At 39.7% G+C, this 23,292-nt stretch overlaps 1 protein-coding gene across 1 annotated transcript in view; it reads right to left on the reverse strand.

The window, feature by feature from the left end:
• The window catches only part of SH3GL2 (SH3 domain containing GRB2 like 2, endophilin A1), a 232,251-nt gene extending 216,803 nt beyond the window's left edge, over positions 1–15,448 (reverse strand). Inside the window, exon 1 of the mRNA XM_027863060.1 lies at positions 15,094–15,448. Within this exon, the coding sequence (XP_027718861.1) occupies positions 15,094–15,138 (45 nt within the window). The 5' untranslated portion in view covers positions 15,139–15,448. The remainder of the gene's footprint in view (positions 1–15,093) is intronic.
• Positions 15,449–23,292: the final 7,844 nt, after the last annotated feature.

The following is a 23,292-nucleotide window of genomic DNA, read 5'->3' on the forward strand; positions in this document are numbered from 1 at the left end:
TTTTTCATTTTTGTGCTCACATCCCTAGTTTCCAAACCAATGAATTATACAAAATTACTACATTATCGTAGGTGTTTAATAAATGTTTGCTTGATGGTACCACCTCCAAGATGGCTATTTGCAATACTGTTAATTTACTGTCTTTGGGGAATCTAAAGATTACAGAAAAATTGCCATCTAAAATCAAAAGCAAACATAAATACCAATAATCTATTTGCTGATTCTTATCAGGTTATGCCCAAGGAAAATAATTGTGCTTGTGATAAGCTAAGTAAAAAATTACATCTGGGCACAGGGGAAGTGTCTGTTCCCTTGCTGTGAATTGTACTGTGCCATCTAAGAGCCAATAGTGCTGCTTTTTGATGGTCATGATAAAGACATTAAGTCCCTTTGTAGGCCAATTAAGATAGCACTGTGATGTTAAATGAATTCCTCTACCTGCAAAGAGTCCAAAGAGCTCTTTGGCACAAGTAGAGCATCGTTAAGATTGAACTCAACGTCCAGGAGCTATCATCAAGAACCAATCAGAAGTCAAAGTAGAGTGGCCACAGATGCCGATTTTACAGTGCTCAGCAAACTTTCTTCATCAGGTACTTATTATTAGTCCTGTTGATGAAGGGCAAGGGGAAGGAGAAGGGCAAGGTATTTCCATTGCTAATTCCTATGTAAAAGGGCCTTACTGCCTCTATACAGTCATCCTAGACGGTAGCAAGAGGAAATTAGAGCAGAGCTATGAAGTAGAAAGAGCTCTGAATTTGAAGTCGGCAAAACCAGATTGTAAATTCCAGCTCTTTCACTTGGCACTTGTGTAACCCTGGGCAAGACTCTTCCCCTGTCTGGGCCTCAGTTTCCTCATCTATAAAATGATATTAGACTCTAAGGTTTCTTCTAGTTCTAAGTCCGTGGTCTGGCAATCCAAAAAAGAATTTTATGGCCTGTTCCTTTCTAGATAAGAAACTGGGTACTCAGACCCTTGGAGAAGATAATGGTGATGGGGTCACCATTCAATTCATCCAACATTAAGAATCCATTGAGTACAAAACCTCGGAAAGAACAGAGAGAGAACTACAAGGTCTAGGTAAGATAGAATCCTTGTTCTAATGGCTCTTATAGTCTAGGAGGAAGATATGATATGCGAGTTCATATAATAAGGAGCATCACCTAATCTCACAAGGGATGAGCTAACAAAATACTACGTGAGGTCAGAGGAGAGGAAAGGTTGTTAGAAACTGGAGAAAAGAAGTTAGAGAAGATTTTGTAAAAGGAGAGGATAATTGAGTGGTACTTTAAAGGATGAGTAAATTCGAAAGGATGAGTAGAATTGAAAAGAACAAAAGGGTACTACTCCTCCCACTCCCAAGGCGGGGTGGGATTCAAAATTGCTATGATTTGACCTGGTTATAATTAAACAAATTACAATATTAAGTATTTTCGTTGAGATGATACTTTCTGCACACTCAGACCAAATGGATAATAGGGATGGAAAATTCATCATCGTGCCTCCATTTAATCCCTACAGAAGATTCTGAATTCCTCTAAGTTCTGGAGACAAATGAAAGACTCTTCGCCTTTGTCTTCAAAAATGCAAACTGGTAACTTTTGCAGAAATTTGGTTCTATACCCACCCGGGTCCAGGCCTGTAAAACTGCCTTCCTTCTAGCAACGTATGAAGTCTGTTTGTATGGGACGCTTCAGCACTTCTCATCAAATGCTAATAAAGAGAGAGATTTCTCTAGAGAAATCTCAGCCTCTCAGAAAGGTTCGTTCATGCACGACCGACCACTTCCTCGGGATTACCGTTCGTCTTTCCTCATCCTTACCTGCTGTGCCTTCGAGGTTCACGGATCCCCATCCGCGAAGTCCTTCCTGCACTTGGTCCTGTCTCTTCCTACCCCCTACAAGCTGAATTTGCTCCTTCTCTCTTCAAATAGTCATGGATTTCTCAATGCAACTCAACAAACATTTATTAAGCTCTTACTGCGTCCAAGACGTTGTGCTCAGCGTTAGGCAAACGAACACAAAAACAAAACCGTTCCTGCCTTCGAAAAGCCCCCCTTTCGTTCTTCTCAGCCCATTTTACCTTGTATTATACTTGTCTCAATCCGTGTCACCTTCCCCCTATTGCATTTTAAGCTCCCCCAAAGAGAGGGACTTGGATTGTTTTTTTCTTCTTTGAACCCCTAGTTCTAGCGTAGTACTGACAGTATTGTCACTGATAAAACGGGGACAGAAATAGCACTTTACAGGGTTGTTGTGAGAATCAAACGAGATCATATTTGTAAAGGGCTTCACCAAATTTAGAGCAGGAACTATTAACCTGGGGTCTGTGGATAGATTTCATGGAGTCCATGAATGAATATTTTGATAATTGTATTTCAATATCATTGGTTTCCTTTGTCATCCAACGTATTTTATTTTATGCATTTAAGAGCAGTAATCTAAGTAGGGGTCTGTAGGCTTCACCAGACTGTCAAAGAGATCTGGAATATAAAATGTTTAAAAACTTCTGCTTTAGAACAACATATACCTGGAGTTGTTCATAGGTGTTTGCTGAATTGAATCTTCCCAGATTCATCCTTCCCATTCCCCCTCCCCCTCCCACTCCAAAATTGACAATAAGCAACCGATCTAACAGCTGGAGATGTGATTTTGTTTTTCTTTTATAAGCTCCCTGTATTCTAGCTTATTTATCTTAAATTTTTTTTAAAAAAATTGGTTTTAAGAGACTTATATATCCAAGCCCTTTCTACATAGCTATACATGCAAATGTTTGTTGTATTTCTCCATTTCCTGTCTTCAAAACCAGACACCAGTAAAGGAGATTGATCATCTCAATTCAGCATTTAAATTTAAAGAGGAAGGAACAAAAACCAGGAAAACAATAACTACAAGGGCTACGAGAATGTAAACAAAAGACAACAGAAGGAAATTGAACTCTTAACAATCATAATGACCAACTTTGGTCCCAGAAAACATAAAATGAAACATAACCTTTCTCCTCTGACCTGACAGATGAGAAACAAGTACACACTGTTAGTCATGGTCATAATTTGGGTTGTTTTTGATCAATTATTCTTCTTTATTATGGAGGAGAGGTGGAAGGGACTATATCCAGAAATTACTGAGGGAAAAATAAAAATATGCCAAAGGAATAGTACAGAAGGATGCTCTCTATACCACTAATGTGGCACAATCCAAGTCATCCTTTGCAGAAGTGACATCATCTCTCTTTGGAGAGAGCCCACAAGGGTGCCCTGCCCCCACTAGGCATCTGATCAACGTGGTATGGAAGAACAGTGGACAGCTGGTGCCAAGTCATCAACAGCAGCAGGATTCCGTGGGAGGGGAGCCTCTGAATCAGGGAGTATATGACTTTTCTTTCCACCTCCAACACAAAAGAAGTCAAAACTATAACACTGTTTTTCTTTAGGCAAAATTACTGGACTGGCAAGAGTTTCATTTCAAATGTTACTTTATAAAATAGCTAGCTATGAGTTTATTTATAGTGGTCTTTCAAATTTTGGGGGAATATGGAAAGCAGTTATGCATTAAGAGGAGGGGGGAAAAGAGCACCTAGCCAGAATGACAGAATTTCAGAGTTGGAAGATACCCCATTCTAATCTATCTTGTCCAACCCATACTCAAAAAAAGAGTCCCCATTCACTATAACACAATTTAAACCAAGGCCCACAATATAATTAGGGCTCTCTAGAGGGCAAGATAAATGTGCCACCCACCATGCATCTATACTATATAAAAATGAACTTAGCCTCATTCAGTCATCCAAAGGTCTATTAAACACCCACACAGTGCAGAGTGCTATGTTAGACACTGGTGGAACATAACAAAGTTTAGGGAACACACAAATATTATCTTTTCACTCAACTAGCCTCAACTACCACCTTGGCACCCGAGGGTAATTTCTGCCCTAGAGCCCTCATCTCCTGATTAGTGACGGCCCCTCTATGATGGACATTTCAAGAAAGCTCCAGTTACCAAGTTTTTACTTCACTCCTCCTTCTCCAGATTTCTTTTTCACAGCAACGGGTATATCCTTCCTCTTCTCCTTCCCCCACTCCAGTCTGACCTCTCCAGTCCCATCAATTGAACTCTACCATTTACATAATCCAGAAAGAAACAATCAACTCTCCACCCCATCCCTGACTACCACTCCAATAAGTGCTTCATCTCCTTCATTAACCCCTTTGAGGATGGAGACTGATTTTGCTTTTGTATTTGTTTCTTTTACCTTTGGCCCAGTGCTAGGCCCAAAATGATTTTTTTTTAACAAATGATTTTTCATTCATTTATTCGTTCCAGTTTTCTGACTATAATAATGGCCTACTGTGGAATAATCGATGAAAGCAGAAGAAAGTCAAGCTGACTCAGCTGTTATGACAGGTAAAATAACTAGAAGTGGTCTAATTATTTTACAACACTCATATGCTATATGGCACAGTGGATAGATTGCCAGGCCTGGAGTCAAGAAGACCTGAGTTCAAATCCAGCCTGAGGATGATTCCTAGGTTGGGAGCATGAGAGACTGGGAAGATAGTGTTGCCCTCTCAATAATAGGGAAGGTGGGAAGGAGGGTGGCTTTAGAGAAAAAGACAATGAGTTCTGTTTTGGACATATTGAATTTAAGATGTCTACTAGACATCCAGTTTGAAATGTCTTGAGAAGCAGTTGGAGATGTGAGATTGGAGGTCAGCAGAGAGATTGGGGCAAGAGAGAGCGACTTGAGAGTCATCAGCATAGAGAGGGTTATTAAATCCATGGAAGCTAATGAGATCACCAAGTGAAGTAGTACAGAGGGAAAGAGAAGAGGACATCAGACCAAACCCTGAGAGACATCTGTGGTTGGAGAGCTGTGATTGAGAGGAGGATTCAGCAAAGCAGAAAGAAAAGGAGCAGTCAGATAGGTAAGAGGAAAACCAGGAGAGAGCAGCGTCCTGAAAACCTAGAGAGAAGAGAGTGTCAAGGAAGAGAGAGTGATCAACAGGGTCAAAAGCTACAGAGAGGAAAGCAATTTTTAAACAGTTAGCATAAAATAACAACAGAGATAAGTGCATCATATTGAAATTGCTTTACTAACCTGTCTAGGTAGATGTCTTAACATCTAAGTATTCTATTCATAATATAACTACATGAAATAAGTATTACTCACAATGATCATTGAAAGCTAATTACCTCCAAGGGAGAAGGGAAATCCTGCTAATCCATTTTGTCTTTGCTCACATTATTCTATCCTTCAGTACTGCTTTGGGTCTCTGATGTGGTAGCAGTATGAGATCTGCCCTTCAATGATGCAAATTACAACCCTTGGCTGCCCATCCTTTCCAACTTTTGTCCATTTTGTCCTCTTGTAAATCTGTCACAGGAGTAAAGGAGTAATCCAACTAATGTGATGCGGGCTTTCTTCTCATTTCCTTGACATAGGGTAGAAATTAGTGGGGCATACCATCCATTGATTATACCTCATTTTTGATACATGACCAGCTCATATTTCCCCCAAAATATTTCTCTTTTGACATGTTTAATACAATTCTTCCTGTATAATACCTCATTTTTAGTGTGTTTGCACCTGTTCATTCTATCCTATGTGCTATAAATAATCTAACTAGCTAGATAAGAGCACATTACTATGTACCCATGATAGAAACATTAAAAATTGTATAAAAACATTATTATTAAGAACAGACCAAGAAACAGTTAAAAATCTCACTTCTTTTCAAAGACATATGAGAAACCAGTTTGCATTAAAATGAGGGGAGCAGTTTTTAAATTTAAAAAAAATCTGAAAAGTGTGTTGCATTTAACCAAAGTTGTAAATGAAGGTGTACGTTTAAAAGCTTTGCTTATAGGGGGAAAAAAAACAGTCTAATTTTCGGTAAAGAACTGCAGCTGTATATACTTCCACCTATATATTGTAGTAGCTCAAACCAAGCTAAGGTGTTGCCCAAAAGAAGCAACTTCAATTCAAAAATAAGAATAACTTGTAACTAGAGCCCTTTGGAGTTCCAGACCCACAACTTTAACTGCCCAAAGAATATCACTACCTGAATTTCCCACCAGCAACTCAATATCCCAGCATGGGCAATACTAAGCCTATAATATTTTCCCCTAAATGTGATTTTCTTCCTAACTTCTCATTTCTGTTAATGGCATTACCATTCTGGGACCCAGTCTGGAAAGGGTCATCACCAGTTCCTTTTTTTGTCCATATAACAAATCACTAAACATTATCAAGTCAACTTTCATATTAATTCCCTCCTGTCTGTTCCCAATGTCATCACCCTAATGCAGACCTTCATGAGTCTCTTCCCTGAATCATTACAACTATGACTTTAACAAATTATTAATTTGCCTCTATATTATCAAATATTAATCTGCCTCTAATCTCTATCACCTTTCCAAGTCATCCTTCACAGATGGCCAAATTAATCTTCCTAATGCATACCTTTGATCCTTCACGCCAATTGTTCAAAAACTTGCCATCATTCTCCACTACTGAACAAATGCAAAAGCCCAACCCCTCAGCTTCATATTAAAGGCTCTCTGGGATATTATTCCACCTGCATGGCCAGCCTTGCTTCATACCACTTTATAGTACTCAACATAATAATGTTCCACTAAACTGGGTCACTCCTGTTCCTCACACATGTCCCAGGCATTTCATCTCCTGGCTTGTTCATGCCACTGTCAACATCTGGGAGTTGGGAATGTTTCTTCCACTAGTTTTCATTATTTTCTTGAAATTCAACCTTTTCTGTGAAGTTTTCCCCCCACTGCTTTCTCTACCAAGAAGGAAATCTACAACAAAAATGGTTAACAGTGTCCTGAAACCCAATGTAAGTAAGGAATTGGTAAGGTAACACCTACGTTTAGCTCCATTACTAGAGAAGCTAGACTGATCATGGCTCCAGAATATGGTGAAGCTGATGCAGCTACCTCAGTCAGTGCCAAGGCTATGAAAAGCACCAGAGATTGCTGTAAAAGGCTTCCATCAGGGTGGCATTAATAAGTATGTTTAAGGAGGAAAGACAGTTACTGGCTATCAATGGTGCCTTTAGGCAGTTTGGATTGAACACAGAATGATTCAGACATAGCTAAAGCTCCCAGGAACCTATTGTCAAGGTATGTCTACATCTCTTCCGTGATGTACCAAGTGGCAAAGGTAGCCAAGGGAGAATAGTATGCCTGTGTGTCCCTTCCTTGGGCATCTTGTGATTGTCTGGCAAATGTTGGTAACACCTCTGGTGACAAGAGTTAGTTCTTCTATGGGATTCAATGATAAGATTATCAGTCTTCAACTGTGAACCAAAGCTTCAACTCTGAACCTGTCAGTGTGAGGCTCTGCCCCATCATTCTAAGGGCATAATTGAGAGCTCAGACATAGCAGCTTAGCTTCTCTCAATGAAATTAAATTACCTCGCCTGGAAAAACTATATATTCCAGAGAACTGAAAATTGTTTGATTGTTACCCACAATCTGTCATCTTTGAGGGACTGTGGCAAATAAAAGAGACACAAAGATGAGTAAACATAGTCCTGATTTTCAAAAAGGAAAAGAGGGCGGATTCTTCAAATTATACACAGGCTAGTAGGTTTGGGATCCATTCTGGGGGGAAAACAAAAACACTAGAAAAGATTGTTCAAGACTAGTTTGTGTGTACTTAGAATGGAAAATGTTAATTATTATGAACCAGGATGGGTTCATTGAAAACAAGTAATGAAAAACTAACCCCATTTCCTTTTGTGAAAGTTAATACACTGGCACACCATAGATATAGCAGACTTGGGTTTCAGCAGGGCATTTAACAAAGTCTTTCCTCATCCCACCTCTGATGGCTATGTAGCTCCCCTGCTTAACTACCCCCTCCATATACACTTACAGATTATGTCCCCTGGGAGCCAACTACCCCAAGTTCAAGGCATTCTGTGGGTATAAACTACTACAACTACAATTCATGATCCCCTGCCAGAGCATTTCTCTAATAGGTAGCCAGAGAATACATTTAGCACAAAGCAAAGGCATTTATGGAGATAGTATCTTAAGAGAACCCCCCTACACAAACCTGGTGCATACTCTATTACAAAAGTTGATGAACATGTAAGAATACACTAGTAGAGAGGAATACATATAGGAAACAACAGTAGCCAAGACAATTCACACTTCTCTCTGGCATTACAAGATGGTGGTGCCCTTTTCCTCCTTATGCCAATCTCCCTTGGACTGTCTACTGGGCAGATGATTCACCTGGGTTTCCTGGCCTGTTCTTCTCCAGCACAGTTGGCCATAGCTGGCTCCCTTCACTCCCAAAAGTCACATTCCTCAGAGTCATCTTCTACCTCATCTACTCGTTTAGAGAGGGTGTCTATATTTTTAAATGTCCACCAGGGGAATGGTTGATTCTGGCTATACCAGCAAGTATGGAGTTAGCTGTACTTAATTACAACAATTTTGATTAAAGAATTTTTTTAACTTATTTATGTTATCCACCCTTTGTCTTCCATAATTATGTCAATTCAGGGTTGAAGGAGGTTTTCCTGATTAAGAGGTCCCTGGATCTTCTTTCCCCAACTAAACTTACTACCTGTGTTTACTCAGGCAAGTCACAACTTCTTTGGGCCTCAGTTTCAACAGCAATAAAATGAGCATAGACTAGGTGGACCCTGATGTCCTTATCCAGGTTTAAATCTATTTACAATCTTGTGGATAAGATTTGTTTTTGTTATTCAATGGTGCCCAACGCTTCGTTATCCCATTTGGGGTTTTCTTAGCAAAGATACTAGAATGTTTGCCCTTTCCTTCACCAGTTCAATTTACATATGAGAAACTGAGGTAAACAGGGTTAAGTGACTTGATTAGGGTCACTGCTAGTAAGTGTCTGAGGCCAGATTTGAACTCAGGAAGATGAGTCTTCTTGACTTCAGGCTGGCACTCTATCCACTGTGCCACCTACCTGCCCCCTGGATAAAATATAAGGAAACAACAATGGACTTAGAGTTACAAGTCTTGAGTTCAAGTGCTGTACTTATTAGCCCTATTACCTTAGACAAAATCATTGACCTTTTTGGTTCTTATTTAATTCGTTTGTAAAACATAGGGCTTAGATTAGGCTGTCTTGGGTCTTTTCTGACCAATATTCTAATAAAGATGTGGACTTGATGGTAGTAACTGGTTGAAAGACCTAAAGAATATCAATTTATCAAATGCTAATTTAATTGGAAGTTTCTGGGAGAATGCTGCAGGGCTATGTCCTTCAACTTGTGTTGATCAGCATTTTTTAATCAATGACTTGTATAAGGACACAGGTGATTAGCATTTCAAATTTTCAAACACCACAATTTGGAGAGACAACCAATAAACTTGATGGCAAAATTGACACCCCGAAATATCCCATCAGGTCAAATCTAAGAAAGATAAAACAATGCAGTCCTATATTTGGGTTAAAACAAAAGGAACTAGACAAATGGAAAAATATTAAAAACAAGCTAGGAACCAACTAATAATTTTTAAAAATACCTGGGGGTTTTATTAGACTTGCAAGCTCTGAGAGTCAATGCGATGAGGAAGACAGAAAAGCTTAACATGCACTTAAACCACATTAATACAAGTATAATATACAGAATAAGAGAGGTAATTTGCCCTGACTAGACCACATTTGGACTATTCTGTCCAGTCCCGTATGTCATACTTTAGAAGGCATAGTGACAAATTGGAGTATATCCAGAGCTGGATGATCAGGATAGTGAGAGGGCTTAAAATCATGCCATTACCAAGATGGATTAAAGGGACAGGAAATGCTTATCTGGAAAAGAAAAGACTTAAAAGGGACATGATTATTGTCAAATAGTTGAAATGTCGCCACTTAGAATTGAGAATATATTTGATCTCCTTGGCCTCAAAGAACAGCAAAGAGGCTAATGGGTAGAAGTTACAAGGAGGTAGGAAAAATTACAATTTCATAACTATTAGAGCTAAACAAAATGAAATAGTCTGTCATATAAGGTTTTGAGCTTCCTTTCCCTGAAGATTTTTCATGGAGTGGCTTCATAACCAATGACTAGAGATCTTGAAGAAGAATTTTATGTTTCAAATAACAATTAGACTAGATGGCTTTTGTATTCCCTTCCAATTCTTACATTCTATATTTCTAAGTCTTTTTAGATTTTCCCAACTAGAGGCCATCTCTCTATCTTCTGACCTCTTACAACTCATATATCTGTCACACTGTTGCCTTGTACCCGAATTATTTGTACCTGGCTTTATGCCTCAACTAAATTACAAACTCCTTGAAAATTGAGACTACATCTTATTTATCTTTGCATTTCCTTTAGTACCTAGTACAATATTTTGCATACAAGGCACTGAATACATGCATTTTCTAAAGGATTGTGATTTAGATCTAGCCTAACCACCTGATTTTAAAGGATAATGTAGATATGAAGTGACTTGTCCAAGGTCATATAGGAAATAAGAGGTAATGGAGCTGGGATTCCAAAGAATCCTGCCTCCAAATCCAGTACTTTTCCCACTTCATCATATTGTCACTCTTGAATTTAATTAATCTAATAAACTACATTTACCTCTAAATGAAAGTTTCTAAAATACTTGATGATTCTTGAGTTTTTGCCTAAGCATTTTAGACTTTTGTTTCTACAATCTTATATATGTTATTCATCTACTTTGATTTATTAAACAGAGGTTGGTCTGAAACATCACAAAATCACTATTTATAATACTATATTGATACTGTATTCTGAGAGATTCCATATTTAGTAATATGCATTCTTGAAATGGCTGGCATTAACGGAGAATTTGCTTTTCGCCATAACAGATTAGGCAAAAGAATCCTGACTGGGCTTCAGAATTATATTCTGTATATATGTGTCAGCAAAAAAGCTGCCTGTTTTTAAAGTCCTTATTAAACCTTTATTATTACCAACTATATGCACAAGATAAGTGTCAAGGATTCTAGGGGATTCATAAGTTTCTGGGAATGTAAAAAGCCAGTAATACAAGGGCATGAGGGAGAGAGGTAGAAAGAAAAGGAATCAGATAATCAGAAAAGAAAAAGGAACAGAGGCAGAGAAAGATCAAATTCCTTCATATATTCTCTATTTTTGTAACATTCCAGTCAACAGTGTCTTAGCCACCTTTGACAGGTCACAGGGAAATCACCTTTGGACAAATTGGCCACTGTCCACTCTATCAAAAAAGATTTATTAAGTACTCACTATGTGCCAGGCATTGTGCTAAGTACTGGGGATACAAAGAAGGGTAAAAACAATCCCTGGCATCTGTCTCACTGAATTTGATATTCAACTCAATAAAAATTTAGTAAGCACTATGTTTGCTGCTGAAGATAGATTAAAAAATGAAAATAGTTTTCAAGGAATTTAGATTTTCTAGGTATATCTTTTTAGATTCTCCACCTCTAAAATTGTTCTTTTTTATCACTCTGTCATCTATTCTTTAACTAAACTTTACTAGGATATACTTATACATCTCTTTAGGGTTAGGCTACCACAAAAGGCACTAGCACATTTAACTAAAGATCTGCAGGGTAATTTAGAGAAAGGAGAGATAGCCCATCTCCCTTGAAAACTTTTGTCAATTAACCTGCTTGGAAACCCACCAGCCTGTTCAGTGGTGGTCAGCAAATCCTGCTAAACAACTTCCAAATCCCGGATGGCCCTTGTGCTTGGAATGCTCTCCCTATTTGCACCTTCTGGCTTCCTTTCAGACTGGAGACTACTTTCATCTTCTGCAAGGTGTCTATCTTGATCCCCATTCTTACTCCCCCCCCCAGATTGTTTCCCACTTACTTTATGTATCTGTACATACATAGTTGCTTGAATATTGTTTCCCTCCTTAAAATTAAGGCTTCTTGAAAGCAGAGACCCTGTTTGGTCTTTCTTTATAACTCCAGCTCTAAATGCAGTGCCTGGAACATAGTAAGTGCTTAACAAAACCTAGTTGACTGAGCAAGACAGACACTCAAATCTAGATTTTTCCAAAAAATATCTCCAGTGACCTTGAGGGATGTTTTTAAACTCTTTAAACAATATGAATGCTTTAAAGTAAGTTTAAAAGCAACAAACACCTCTTTGAGAGAAGGTAAGTTTTCAAAAATCAAATAACAGGGAGATCAATTCCAAGAAGGCTGAATATAACCTACTCCATAGGCAGAGATTTTTTCCCCAATCCTTCCTCCTCCCAAAAGATTGTAGATGAGTTAAAGTCAGATAACTACTTAACTAGATACACTTACTCAATGTGGTCCAATACACAGCAAAATATTCTATATAAGGGATCTTGAACATGGTTGAGTTTAGGGAGACTGATTATCTGAATAAGGTTTTATTATATCTTTACTCAAATACCTTAATAGATTTTCAAATCTCAGAAGATAAACAGATTCATTAACAGATTTACATAACAATGTACAGCTAAGTACCAAGATACAATATAGAACATAAAATTTGATGAAAGCAAAGAATTAAAGAGGTTGTAATGAATTAAAAGACTGATAACTGTTTCCCTAAAATTGACTATGTGGTTATGGCACATTAATTATACACAAAACTATAGACTAATGGGTAACTTACCTCAAGATGAGCTTTCAAACAAGAAAAAAAAAAGAATTTTTCCTATAACAGTAGGAATAATACCTTAGACTCACTAAAATGACATGTATATATACCTCATTTTCTGGGGGGGAAATGGATGTATTACTAGAAAGCTGCAAAAATCAATTTTTAAAATTTGAACCATATTTTAAGTATACCAGTCTGGCTCAGCATTTTTTTTAAACACTGCTTTTAATGCAAATAAGTCACATACACAAGAATGTAATCTTTCTAAACCCAGATATTCACATATTGATTTACTTACAGTAGAATACCTGCATGGAATTAAAAATCCACTCTATCTCCAGCATGATACAGCAAAACCCAAATTCTAGACTGTGATAACAGGCTGTGAAAGTTGGCATCAATATGCTATTTTTGACCTGGGCTGCAGCCAACCTAAACTACTTAGAAATAAAAGAATTGTTGCTAAAATGAAACTTCAGTCAGGAGGAATGCTGTTTGAAGGATGTATAGGTTTTAACATTTGCACTCACTTGCCATATGCTCCAGTAGGAAAGTGTGTTTGGTTTACTCTGAAGAAGCAAGACTGCATTTTCTTTGCTACTGATGCCCCTTGCCATAGTTCAACATACTCTCAGAATAGAAGGCCTCTCCTATTGGAATAGTAGTTTCATTTTGTCCAAATATTGATTTGGCTTCCAATACGAAATGGTAAAAGAAAATGGAGGAAATATGCATGAATGTAAGGCAGAAAATCTCTGTATTGATGTATGAACAAAGACAGTCTCTTGCATGCTTCTGTGGCACAAAAATGGGAGGTACTTTATTATATAAACTATACATCTTGAGTCTCATTAGCCTGAGCAAATCTAATCTTGGTAGAAAAAGCAGAATGAAACTTTCCCAAAGAGAGACCCTTCTACTTTTTTAAAAGAGCAGGATAGTAACTACTATTTCCTTTACTATCTCAAAAGACTCTTAAAAAGGAGAAGAGTATCAAATCATAAAGAAGACACAACTCTGAGTGCTATTCTCCCTATTTTTTTATTAATATATCCCCTTGGATCCAGGTGATTACTTGGAGCCAACAATTAATACAATTCAGGCATAAAATATTTCCCAGCAACATCTTTGTCCCACACAAACCCTTGGAACTGAATCCTCTTTACCCTTCAAAATATGCAAAGTCAAGTTTTGACTCTGACTCTAACTTTTTTGTTGCTGTCATCATAGGAAGTTTGGAATTGTGGGTGTCAGAAGAGTAATAGCCAGGGCATCTGCTCATTCTATCACTTCGGTGCACACTACAAGGTCACTGGAGAAGAAAAGACTTTGCATCATCTCTTCAGCTCCTTTCAGGCACATGGAAAAAAAGGATCTCTTAATGCCAATTGGCTCATAGAGTCCAGGCCTGGGCCCTGCCTTTTCCTTACCTTCCCTCCCTGAACCCATTCCAGCTGCGCCAGAGTGTGGGAGTCTTGGTGTCAAGCAGGGAGAAAGGAAAAGGCGGGAAGCGTGGGGACCAAAAATCACGACTCCTAAACCACAGCAGGGTGGCGGCAGCAGCAAACTGCAAAGGGAATAGGGATGGATGGGGAAGGAGGGGAGTGATGCAGGCTGCAGTGCAGAGCCCAGCTTAGCTGCCATCACCCCCTCTCTCCATCCCTCTCTCCACCTGCTCAATAATGCAAAGGATGCTGCTGGTATAGCCAGCAGAGGGAAGCCAAGGACTCGTTCCCTACCTCTCAGCGCCCCCTTTCCACCTGAATTTTTCAGAGGATGCTCTGTACCCTCCCACCCCACTCCTCAGCTAGAGGGGAAGAGACAGACCTGATGAAGGAGAAGATGTGGGTGGAAGAATAAGGCAGACTATACTCGGGTAGAGGGTTAGGGAAAACATATCTGCTCCCTCAAGTGATCCCTGGGGACTAGAGGCCAGCATTGCCCTCCTTACCCTCGGGCCGTGCCAATTCCCAAAGGCTTTCTATTCAAGAGCTCCCGAGTCAACCAAGAAGTACCTTCCACGGCACACAGTCAATCTCTAGATGATGATGGGAGCTAACAACGGGTGAAGGGCCAGGGTAACCCCGATAGGCATAGCAGCAGAGGGAGCACAGGGCTTCATCCCCCACCAGCGAATCACCTCTCCTCCTCTTTCTTCTGGCTTAGTTTAGCCACCGCTGCAAAGCTCAGCCTGAGCCAGGGTCCTCCTCGACCCTGTCTCCCTATCCAACCACTGCCCCCACCCCCACCTGCTCCCACAGGTAGCTGACGCATCCTCACCCCCAGCTGCCCCCTTCCCCGTCTGCATCACTTCTCTTCCCCAGGACCCCCAGGGACGCCTCCAAGCTTCCTGGACAGTTCCAGGATAGGGGACAGAAACTGGGAGCGGAGGGGATAAGACAGTGCCGCGCGCGGACCGTTGGACCAGCGGTGAGCCTGCTCCCTCGAGTCCGACCCCAGCATCCTCTTGTGCTCCAAAGCCCTTTACCTGAGTAGCCTTGTGGAACTGTTTCTTCAGCCCAGCCACAGACATGGTCGGGGAATAGCCCGGGATGCGCTATGCTGCTGCCTGGGACTGCTGCTGCGGTAGCGGCGGCTGCTATTGCTGTTGCCTGGGGCTGCGGTGGCGGGGGCTCCCGGAGCGGGGAGGCTGCAGGAATGCGGTTGCCTGATCCCCGGGAGGGATAAGGAGGCTGGTGGGGGGAGGAGGGGCGGCTGCTGGGAGAGAGGGAGAAGCGAAGCGGGGGAGGAAGAAGGGAGGGGGAGGAGGGGTATTCTCGGCGGGCAACCCACGAGTCGCAGCCAGCAGCTCTGCCTGCCTGCCTGCCTCCCTCCCTTCCTTCCTCCGCCTGAGCAGGTTATCCGAGGCTCTGCTCGGCGGTGCAGACAGACACCCTGACGTCAAGAGAAGAGTAATCCGGCCTCTTAAAGGGGAAGCCCTGCCCTGGCCCCCGGCCCCGGCCCCGCCCCCAGCCCCAGTCCCAGACCAAGGAAGGAGCAGGTGTGCTGCTTGCAGGCTCACTACTGCTCAGGCTGGGACTCCCGAGCTCCTTCCGAGGGATGAATGTGCGCATAGGTACACACACATACATGCAGGTACACCCAGGCGCAAACAGAGGCGTAAAAACAACTGCGGGCACTAGGCGTAAACACACTCTGGCAGAGATTTTGAGGCAGGACTTTCGGGTCCGAAGGCAAACTTCACTTTTCGCTGGTTTTTAGCGAATATTTTTGCTCCTCTGGTTCTTGGAAGTCTTATAGTTGGGGTAGGAGGTTAGGGGAGGGTGGAGTTCTAGAAATCCAAACACCTAACACTCAAGTGATCTGCTCCGGGACCTAGGTGACTTCAGCTACCCTTGGTTCCTATTTTCACTTTCACTTTCACTCCCAATCCCTCTCCTTGCACATCTGTTTTACTGGCATTATGTCACATGGCTCTGCTCAGGTGTTTTATGTTCCAACCTCAGGGCATTTGCATGCTTAGAATGCAGATCCACCTCAACTCTTAGAATGCTCATTTTCCTTAAAAGCTCAGCTCAGCGCAGGTACCCCCTCCTAGGCAAAGCTATCTCTTGAACCGCTGGTTATTAATGCTCTCTCCCTCACTTTATTTTGTATTTACTTATCTGTGTTCACGCTATATCCCTCCAGTAGAAAAAGAAGTTTCTTGAGGGCAGGGGTTCTTTTGTCTTTATATCCCTAGCATTTAGTACACTGTCTTTCTTGCACATTGTAGGTAAGTTTCCACATTTGTGAAATGAAGGAGATTGAATTAGAGGGTCATTGAAGTCCCTGCTATCAGGCTCTATGATCCTGAATCTATATCCCGGGGAAGAAATTTTGAATACCACCATGGGTTGTAAATTTTTATTAGTTAGAAAGAGATGTCAGAGATCATCATTTTACAGGTGAGGAAATTAAGGCCTAAAAGGTGGAAACATCTATTGATTTAATTCTATAAGTGTGGGTAAGCACCTACTATGTATTAAGGACTATGCTAGGCACTGAGGACAGAAAGACAAAAATAATTTCTACCCTTACATTCTACTTCAGGGGAATAATGCCTATACAGAAAATTAGATATAAAATTTATGTTAAATAAATCAAAAATAGTTCTGGGGATGGAACCCCATATAGGAGTTGTAATGTGAAGGGCTTTAAATGCCTACCAGGAGTTTGTATTTTATCCTAGAGACTACAGGAGGTACTATTGGAGCTTCTTGAGCAGGAAAGTGAAGCGCTTTACTCTTGACTTTTCCAGTATCAATGTGGCCTGGGCAGCTAGGTGGTGCAGTGGACAGAGCACCGGTCCTGAAGTTGGGAGGACCTGAGTTCAAATCTGGCCTCAGACCAAACACTTGACATGTACTAGGTGTGTGACCTTGGGCAAGTCACTTAACCCCGATTGCCTCACTAAAAGAAAAAACCAATATCAATGTGGCAGCTTTTATTCCAGGTACAGGAATATCAATTGCAATAGTCCAAGTGAGAGGTGATTTTAACCTGCACTAGGGTGGCAGCTGGATGAAAGAAGAGATCCAGGCTAAAGTGAGAGGTATGGAATCAACAAAATTTAGCAACTGAGCATGGTGAGTGAGAGTGAAAGGCTAAGGATGATTCCTAGGTTTTGAACCTGAGTGACTGGAAGAATGGTCATGTTTTCTATAGAAATAGGTAAATTAGGAGGCAAAGTGAGTTTAAAGAGGAAAATAATGACTTGCCCACAGCTAGTTCTACATAGCTACTAAGAAGCCCATCTGAAATCAAATCCAGGTTTCACAGATGACATATCTGAGGCATCTTTCCATTGCATCATTCTTTTGTGCAATCTTGCATCCTTAGTGCCCAACCAAGAGGGCATTTCCTGTCTAGTTCTGGAAAGTAACCCAAAGCTTATCCAGGAGGGATAAATAGGGAAGACTACTTGAGCTTGTCTTCTTCCAGTCTTGACACTATAACATTAGCTTTTACCTGAAACCTTTTTCAGAAGAGTACAGCTGAACTGAGGCTGTTGCTATCTGGATTTTATATAATTATGGGCTAGGAAAGTATGTGCAGGTTCCTTACTAATAGAGACATAAGGAACTTACTATTTATCCCATCTCCAAGCTTGGAGATTGTTGTTTTGCTTTAAACAAGCAAACAAAAGCAATGGTAATGGATTTTTAATAATCTATCCATAGTCTTATAACCTAGCCAGGGTTATAATCAATGGAGTACGTTTGCAAGAAGGCTGGCCTGAAATAAGTGCCATTCTGTGGCTGGGAAAGAGTGAAGTTACAAGGGAATGAACTCATGGCAATGCATATTATACTCATGAAAGCAAATAGAAAAATATGAGAGAGGTGAGGCTTGTTTGGGAGGAAGGGACATATTCTAAAAGGCATCACCTCACAACTGTAAGTCATAATAGCATAGATTTAGTGACCTTGTAGATCTTGTTCAACCCTCTCATTTTACAGTTTAGGAAACTGTGGATTCTTCCTTCCTTCTACTTGTATCTAGGCTTACCCAAAGTCCTCTCCACTTTTAAGACCTTGGGCTCCCACTGGGTATGCCTGTCCCTTCCAGTGCTTAAAAACATTTGACTTTCTTTTCCAGTTCAAAGTTGCCTCCTCCAGCCTCAGACCTCCTACCAAGTTCCTATTTCCAAACTTAAGGTATTCCCACTACATCATTCATTGGCAGAATTAGGAAAACAGACACCTTTGAAGCCAATCTTTAACAGCTCACCTTACCTGCTTTATCTAGTTCCCTGTATTTTTGGACACACTTGCTTTCTAGAACCCACTTTACAATTTTTCAATACCAGACATTCTCTAAATATATGTAACACTTTTCTCACCTGTCATGCCTTCCCTCTGCTGCCCAGAGCAATGGGGCTTTGGGGTAGAGAGCAATAGAGGAAGTGGTAATAGACATTACACAAAGCCACTGCAGCAGAAAGTTACTTTGTTCAAGGTCAGTGAGGGACAAGAATACTAGGGCAATGATGATAGCAGTCCACTTACCCTGTTGCATGATGGACTAGCCAAAACAACCAGACAGACAAGATCAGGGAAAGCACCCATCAACCTCATGTGTTCCAGTTGGCATCAGATTTCAAGTTCCACACTTGGGGCTAAGAAATAATCTAATTTCAGAACTTCTGCATCTCCGTCTTAATGGTCCCACTGGAATTACAAACTGAACCTCCTGTGGAAACTGTTGTTGTAGCCTTTGTATGTTTGAAGGCATGCAACTGTAGGAAACTAAATAAACTCAAATTATTCATTTCCTCAAACTCCTGGGTCATATCTATCTTCTGACTGGGAGCTACCAGCTCCCAGGAGGCATACAGCCACTCACTAGCCATTTAATTATTATGTATTTTTTTCTCATTACTAAGAACTATGTACTTATTCACTGATTCCTCAGAGAAGTAAATTACCAGCCAATGCAAAGCCATCCTAGAGAACAATGTTTCCCAAAGACTTCTTCTCAAATTCTGAGCTCACCAAAGTGACATTCTAATCTGAAATTGGTCTCCTGGTAACCCTGTCATTGGAAAAAATGTTAAATAAAATTTATTTACTTCTTCCTCAAAAGAATGGACCAAACAACTCAAGAGTACCATTTTCTGTGCAGCTCTTGTTTTCACTAAAAAATAACAAGTTGACATTCTGGTTTATAAATTAGATCATCTGTTTATTTGGTTAACATATGTGAGATTGTCATAGGAACTAAATGATAAAAATGCACATCTGGATATGTAGATATGAATGAAGAAGAAGAAAGGAAAGGGGAAAAGCATTTATTGGGTGCCTACTATGTGCCAGACACTATGTTAAGCACTTTACAGATATTACCTTCTTTGATCTTCACAACAATCTTGGGAGGTAGATGCTACCCATTTTACAATGGGTAAGACAGAGGCAGACAATGAGGCAGCAGAGGTGAAGTGACTTGCCAAGAATCCCACAACTACTAAGTGTCTGAAGAAGATCTGAACTTAGGTTTTCCTGAGTCTAGGCCCAGCAGTCAACAAGTCAGTCAATAAACATTTATTTAATGCCTGCTACAAGTCAGGCACTGTGCTAAGCCCTAGGAATACACAAAGAGGCAAAAGACAATCCTTATCCTCAAGGAGCTCACAATCTAAAGATCTATCCATTGTACCACTTAGCAACTCTTGGCAGCTAGGATAGAGTTGGAGGAAGATAGCTGATCCATAACCATTCTAGCACTATCAGTTTTAAAAGACCCATTTGGTTGAGGTTTAGGGAAAAGACTGCTGCTTCCAGAAGGGACAGAGTAGGCTTTCCCAGACCTGAAAAGAGCTCAGCTGGAGTGCCACAACAGTGAGAAGGAAGAACCATCTGGTAACTTCCTATTTAGACTAAATACTAAAGTAGTGACTAAACTCAATCGTTTCTACCAGCTGATGGAGGACTGTGCTATCAGCACCTTCTAGATTTCAGTGCCCTAGGGCAAAGGTCAATTTACCTTTTCCTAGAGATTAGTTCTTGAACCTAAAGTGCTGAAAAACTGGACCTTGGAAAAGCTAGGGCCAAGAATAATATTAATTGAAAGACAGGTTTAAGGTCCCAGTTCTCAGTAATTTATTGTATTCTCAGAAGGCTATTACCCTGGTAGACTCAATAGATTTGTAGTCACCCACTGAATGCATGGGTTAGCTAGGTCTGGGTTGATTAAAGTGCTACATAATATGCTCAAGATCATTTATTCAATGGCTTTACCCACCATTTAGTTTTGCCTAGAGAAAGTACTCTGTTCCTCCACCAGGTTGCCCTTTTAACCTGGGTCAGTCATTTCAAAAGTGCATAATAGAAGATTAGTTGAGGGGGATAGTGCAGCTCAGCTTAAATGTGTCACCCCTATGGACAAAGTTTACACTTTGGACAGATTAGGCATTTAATAAATGCTTGTTGAATTGAATTGGTTGGTTAATAGCATCATTTTGTGGCTGAAAAACAGCAAGTGGATTTATTCTGTTTCACTCTGTTTAGAAGACCAAACTATATCACACACACGCACACACACACACACACACACACACACACACAGTGACCCAAAGAGCAAACAAGTTGTAGATCTAAATCTTTATTTTTACTTGATTACAATCTTCATGAATTTGACCAAAACTACTCTTTGTTAGAATATAAATTAAATTAATCCCAAAATAGAACAATGATTATAACAAATCCAAGAATACAATAGTAGCAATTGAAATAACAGCCTTAAACATCATCTTGATGATAAAACCAAATATCTCTGAAGATCAGATCAGCAAATTGAGTTCTGCCAACTTTAGAAAGATAAGAAATTCCTTGGATTCCTATGGGTTTTTCCAGAGTCCAATTTTGTTTGAGTTGAAGAATTGACACCGATTCTCCAAATAATTTTACATATGACAGTATCACAAAGAAAAGAAAACCTCTAAGATAAATACAGCTCATGCAATCTTTCATTCTAAGTATACAAGATCGAGTAAGAACAGCAGGCAAATGGACATACCTTAAAGAGCTAGTTGGTAATGAAGGGGAAAAATTTTTTTTTCTCTATCAAGGCAAAAAGAATTGCAACCTTGAATGAAAAAACTAAACCAACCAATTTTACAATTAAGGGAAAATTTCTAAATAAACTACATTCTAATGTGAACAATAGTTTTTACTAGTAAGTAAAAGAATTACAAAATGTAAGTATATTTGTCTGTAGCTAGTATTGTATTTCATTTATAAGTTTTCAATAGGCAAGAGGGGAGGTTTATCTTTGAATTTATACAAAAACAAACATGTTCAATAAAAGAAATCTTTATTAAGCACTGACTATGTGCAGAACAGGATATTGGGTGCTGTGGAGATACAAAGTCTGGATAAGATATATTTCTTGCCCTCCAGAAAATTAGAGTCTGGAGGAGGAGGGTAAGACATCAACACAGTACTTCCTGATAAGCACCTTGGAGAGGTGCAAAGTGCTATGTGAGGTCTGAAAGAAAAGGTCATCATTCCCCAGGGTTTGGTGGGAAAGGCAGGAACCAGAAAAGACTTACTCAAAAGATCCTAGATTTCAAACTGGAAAGGACATTGAACTTTTACATCTCTTTCATTTCCAAATATATGTGCCTCCCTTCCCTAGCCAACAAGCTGTCCCTTCCACAATGAATTAAAAATAAAGATATTTTTAAAAGTAGATCCGAAAAAACAAACCAACATATCAACTGGATTTAGTAGCATATATCTTGTCCCCTGCTCATAGTCCCCAACTTCTTCAAAAAAGAAGAGCGTTTATTAAACACCTATTATGTACCAGGCACTGTGATAAACTCCTTCTCATTCAATTCTTTGGGGCATGCTTGGTTATTATAATTTTAAGGCATTATGTTTTGATTCTTTTGTTGTTGTTCTTTTCATTTACATTGTTATAATCATTGTATATATTGTTCTCCTAATTCTACTTATTTCACTTTTCATTAGTTCATGTGAGTCTTTCCATACTTCTCTGGATTCATTATTCATCATTTCTTAATGCACAGTAATATTCTATTACATTCATATACCTCATTCCCTAATCAATGGCATTTAACTTTGTTTCCAGTTCTTTGCTACTACAAAAATATTTTGTTGCTCATAAGATTTGTCTTTCTGTCTTTGACCTCCTTGGTCAAATGGTATAAATGGCTAGCAGTGAGATCTCTGGGGTAAAGAGTCATCTTTGTGTGACATATCAGTCACATTTTTAGCATAATTCCAAAATGTTTTCTAGAATGGTTGAACTAATTCAAAGCTCCACTGACATTGTTTATTATTCGAATGCCTATTTTTCCAGAGTCCCTCCAACAATGACCATTACCATCTTTTATTGTCGATATCTAACCTATTAACCAAACACCTCATTTTGTAATTTATAAAACAAATAAAATAAATAATTTGCCCAAGATCTTCCAGCTGGGAAATGGCAAAGCCAGGATTCAAAACTCAGTCCTCCAGTTACAAATCTATCTGATTGTCAGGTCAGCAAACTAGATTTTTGTCAGTTTTAGGGAGGCAAAGAATTCTATGAATAAGACTTGTTTCACTTGCCACCAGAAGGCAGAACAAGGAACAATTCCTAGTGGTAGTAGAAAGGCAAATTCATTTCCATAAAGAAAAACTTTCTAAAAATTAGTTGCCTATAAGAAGAATGGGAAGGGTACAGTATGTCCCTTCCAGCTCTGAAATCCTGTGATTATAAAGCATACTAGGCCCTAAAAGATGGGTAAGATTTCAACAGACAAAATTTAAAGAGAGTATTTCAGGTGGAAGATATTGTGAGTAAAGGTGCAGAGGTAGGAAAATACAATACATTTCAGCAATGCCTTGTCCAAAAGATTTTGCTCTTTAAAATCATGAACACAAACATAGAGATGAAAGATTTCTTACTTGAAAATATATCAAAAGAAAATGAATATGGAATCATAAATAATTATCTTCTTAGAATGAGATATGTCCTGAGAATCTATGAGAAGTCATTAAATGGTGGCTTGATTAACCATTTTAGGATATGTAATAGGGGGAGTTCAATATGAATTGGGGTAGATGTCCTCTGACCTATACATACTGCTAACCTTGGAAACCCCTTTAGGATCATAGGACACAGAGCTGTAAGGGACCTTGGAGGTCATTTAGACCAACTCTCTCACTTAACA

The sequence above is a fragment of the Vombatus ursinus genome, unplaced genomic scaffold (genome assembly GCF_900497805.2).
Source record: "Vombatus ursinus unplaced genomic scaffold, bare-nosed wombat genome assembly UNPS02014770.1, whole genome shotgun sequence".
NCBI lineage: Eukaryota > Metazoa > Chordata > Mammalia > Diprotodontia > Vombatidae > Vombatus > Vombatus ursinus.